Here is a 2500-nt window from a genome sequence, read left to right on the forward strand (position 1 = left end):
TGAGGAGGAACGTGGGGCGGGTCCTGCTCGCCGTCACGGACCAGAGCCCCGCCCCCTGCGGGCCTCCATCGCCGTCATCAGTGACATCATCACTGTCCGGAGCTCAGAGTGTGGACGGAGAGCCAATCAGCTGCTCAGAAACACCTGCCTCAGCTCTGACCACGCCCCCCTCAGGTGAGACGCAGAGCGCCGTCGCAGAAGCCCCACCCCTCGCTCAGGCCCCGCCCCCTCCGCCCGAGGCCTCCGAGCCTCTGCCCGGCTTGTTGTTTTTGTCTCAGCCTCTCGCCGCCCCGGAGCCCCGCCCCCCTCTCCCTCGCCAAGCAACCACCATCATCCCGGAGCCCGCCCCCACTCAGCCCCGCCCCTCTCCTGCTCGCCGTGACTCTGGCAGCCAATCAGAGCAGAGCGTGACGCCGGAGCGGGCTGAGGAGGAGGAGGGCGCCCGTGTGGCTCTGGGCCGGCGAGCGTCGGCGTCGCAGGACTTCCTGGAGAAGCGTCAGCGCCTGCGGCGTCTGCTGGAGCCGCAGCCGTTCCTCGCCGCGCTGCCGCACCACCTGCTGCTGCAGATCCTGGCGCTGCTGCCCACGCGGAGCCTCGCCGCGCTCACCTGCACCTGCCGCTACTTCAACTTCATCGTCCGCAACTACGGCGTGCGACCCGCCGACTCGCTCTGGGTGTCCGACCCCCGTTACCGCGACGACCCCTGCAAGCAGTGCAAGAAGCGCTACGGGCGCGGCGACGTGTCGCTGTGCCGCTGGCACCACAAGCCGTACTGCCAGGCGCAGCCGTACGGCCCCGGCTACTGGATGTGCTGCTACGGCGCCCGCAGGGACGCGCCCGGCTGCAACGTGGGTCTCCACGACAACCGCTGGGTGCCGGCGTTCCACAGCATCAGCGTACCGATGTGTGTGTGTGAGACGAACTTCAGCTCCCATGATGCAACAGCAGGTCAGGTTCTGCCTTAAACACGTTTAAAAAAGAAGAAGAAGAGTTTAAAGGTAAACAGGAAGTGTTTGAACCTGAGCTGCTCCAGAGCGCCGCCCCCTGCTGCTCGCCGCCGCCGCCACAGCCTGGGAGGAGGAGGAGAGTCCCAGACAGGACGTCTTCTTCTTCTTCTTCTTCTTCTTCTTCTTCTTCGTAACGATCAGGTTTAAAGAGAAAAATGAACGATCAAAGTGAGATCCTGCGTGAGGGGGCGGGGCTTCAGAGGGGGTGGGGCTCCAGAGGGGCGTGGCTCCAGAGGGGGCGTGGCTCCAGAGGGCGCCATGTTTGGAGCGAGGACGCCTGAACTTCCTCTGCACCTTGTTTGTTTACATTTGTACATAAATCCAAAGTTTATGAGCTTCACACGATTATTGTTAAAAAGAGGAAACGTGGCCTTTAAGAGGGAGACGCTGCAATAGTGTGTGTGTGTGTGTGTGTGTGTGTGTGTGTGTGTGTGTGTGTGTGTGTGTGTGTGTGTGTGTGTGTGTGTGTGTGTGTGTGTGTGTGTGTGTGTGTGTGTGTGTGTGTGTGTGTGTGTGTGTGTGTGTGTGTGTGTGTGTGTGTGTGTGTGTGTGTGTGTGTGTGTGTGTGTGTGTGTGTGTGTGTGTGTGTGTGTGTGTGTGTGTGTGTGTTCTGCTGTTTCTGTTTCACAGGTTTTGCTTAAATAAAGTGTTTCATGGTTTTTCTTTGACTTTAAAAACGTCTGGACTTTAATTTCACAGAGAGTCCGATCGTCTGGAGCTGACTCAGCAAACTCTCACGCCCCTCCCCCTCGCCCACAGAGTGCTCGTCAGTGCGCGTGCACCAGACTCCTGTGAACGCGTCGTGTCGTCTCGTGTCTCATCATAAACAGCCGAGCAGACGCTACACGGAGGTAGGCGGCTAACTCACGCACAGATACCTGCTGCTAACGTTTAGCGTATGCTAGCTCGAGGCAGACGGGAAAAATGGCGCCCATCCGTTCCTGTGGAAACCTGCTCTGTGGTGCAGGTTCCCTTAAGGACGCCGCCATTTTAGGTTTAGGACGCAGCAGCTGTAGAAACCTTTCTGCGAACAGACTGAACTCTGAACTTTGTATGAACTCATAAACAAAAACACTTCTGCAGAGTTTAAATTCAACTTTATTTACACTTCATTTCATCACTGTGGCGATGACATCACTGTGGCGATGACGTCACTGTGGCGATGACGTCACTGTGGCGGTGACGTCACTGTGGCTGTGACGTCACTGTGGCTGTGACATCACTGTGGCTGTGACGTCACTGTGGCTGTGACGTCACTGTGGCGGTGACGTCACTGTGGCTGTGACGTCACTGTGGCTGTGACATCACTGTGGCTGTGACGTCACTGTGGCCGTGACATCACTGTGGCCGTGACATCACTGTGGCCGTGACGTCACTGTGGCCGTGACGTCACTGTGGCGATGACATCACTGTGGCGATGACGTCACTGTGGCGATGACATCACTGTGGTGATGACGTCACTGTGGCGATGACATCACGCTGTGGGGATGACA

The 2500-nt window shown here is 58.3% G+C and overlaps 2 protein-coding genes across 2 annotated transcripts in view; one reads left to right on the top strand and one right to left on the bottom strand.

Annotated features, from left to right (window-relative positions):
* The window catches only part of fbxo34 (F-box protein 34), a 4919-nt gene extending 3455 nt beyond the window's left edge, over nucleotides 1-1464 (top strand). The window contains exon 3 of the mRNA XM_083924232.1: nucleotides 1-1464. This exon is cut by the window's left edge and continues 983 nt beyond it. Coding sequence (XP_083780358.1) covers nucleotides 1-965 — 965 coding nt within the window. The 3' untranslated portion in view covers nucleotides 966-1464.
* A 688-nt stretch (nucleotides 1465-2152) lies between these two features.
* The window catches only part of jmjd7 (jumonji domain containing 7), a 6466-nt gene continuing 6118 nt past the window's right edge, over nucleotides 2153-2500 (bottom strand). The window contains exon 9 of the mRNA XM_083924238.1: nucleotides 2153-2500. This exon is cut by the window's right edge and continues 118 nt beyond it. The gene's annotated coding sequence lies outside the window, so the exon portion shown is untranslated.

Source organism: Echiichthys vipera (genome assembly GCF_963691815.1).
Source record: "Echiichthys vipera genome assembly, chromosome: 12".
Lineage (NCBI taxonomy): Eukaryota > Metazoa > Chordata > Actinopteri > Perciformes > Trachinidae > Echiichthys > Echiichthys vipera.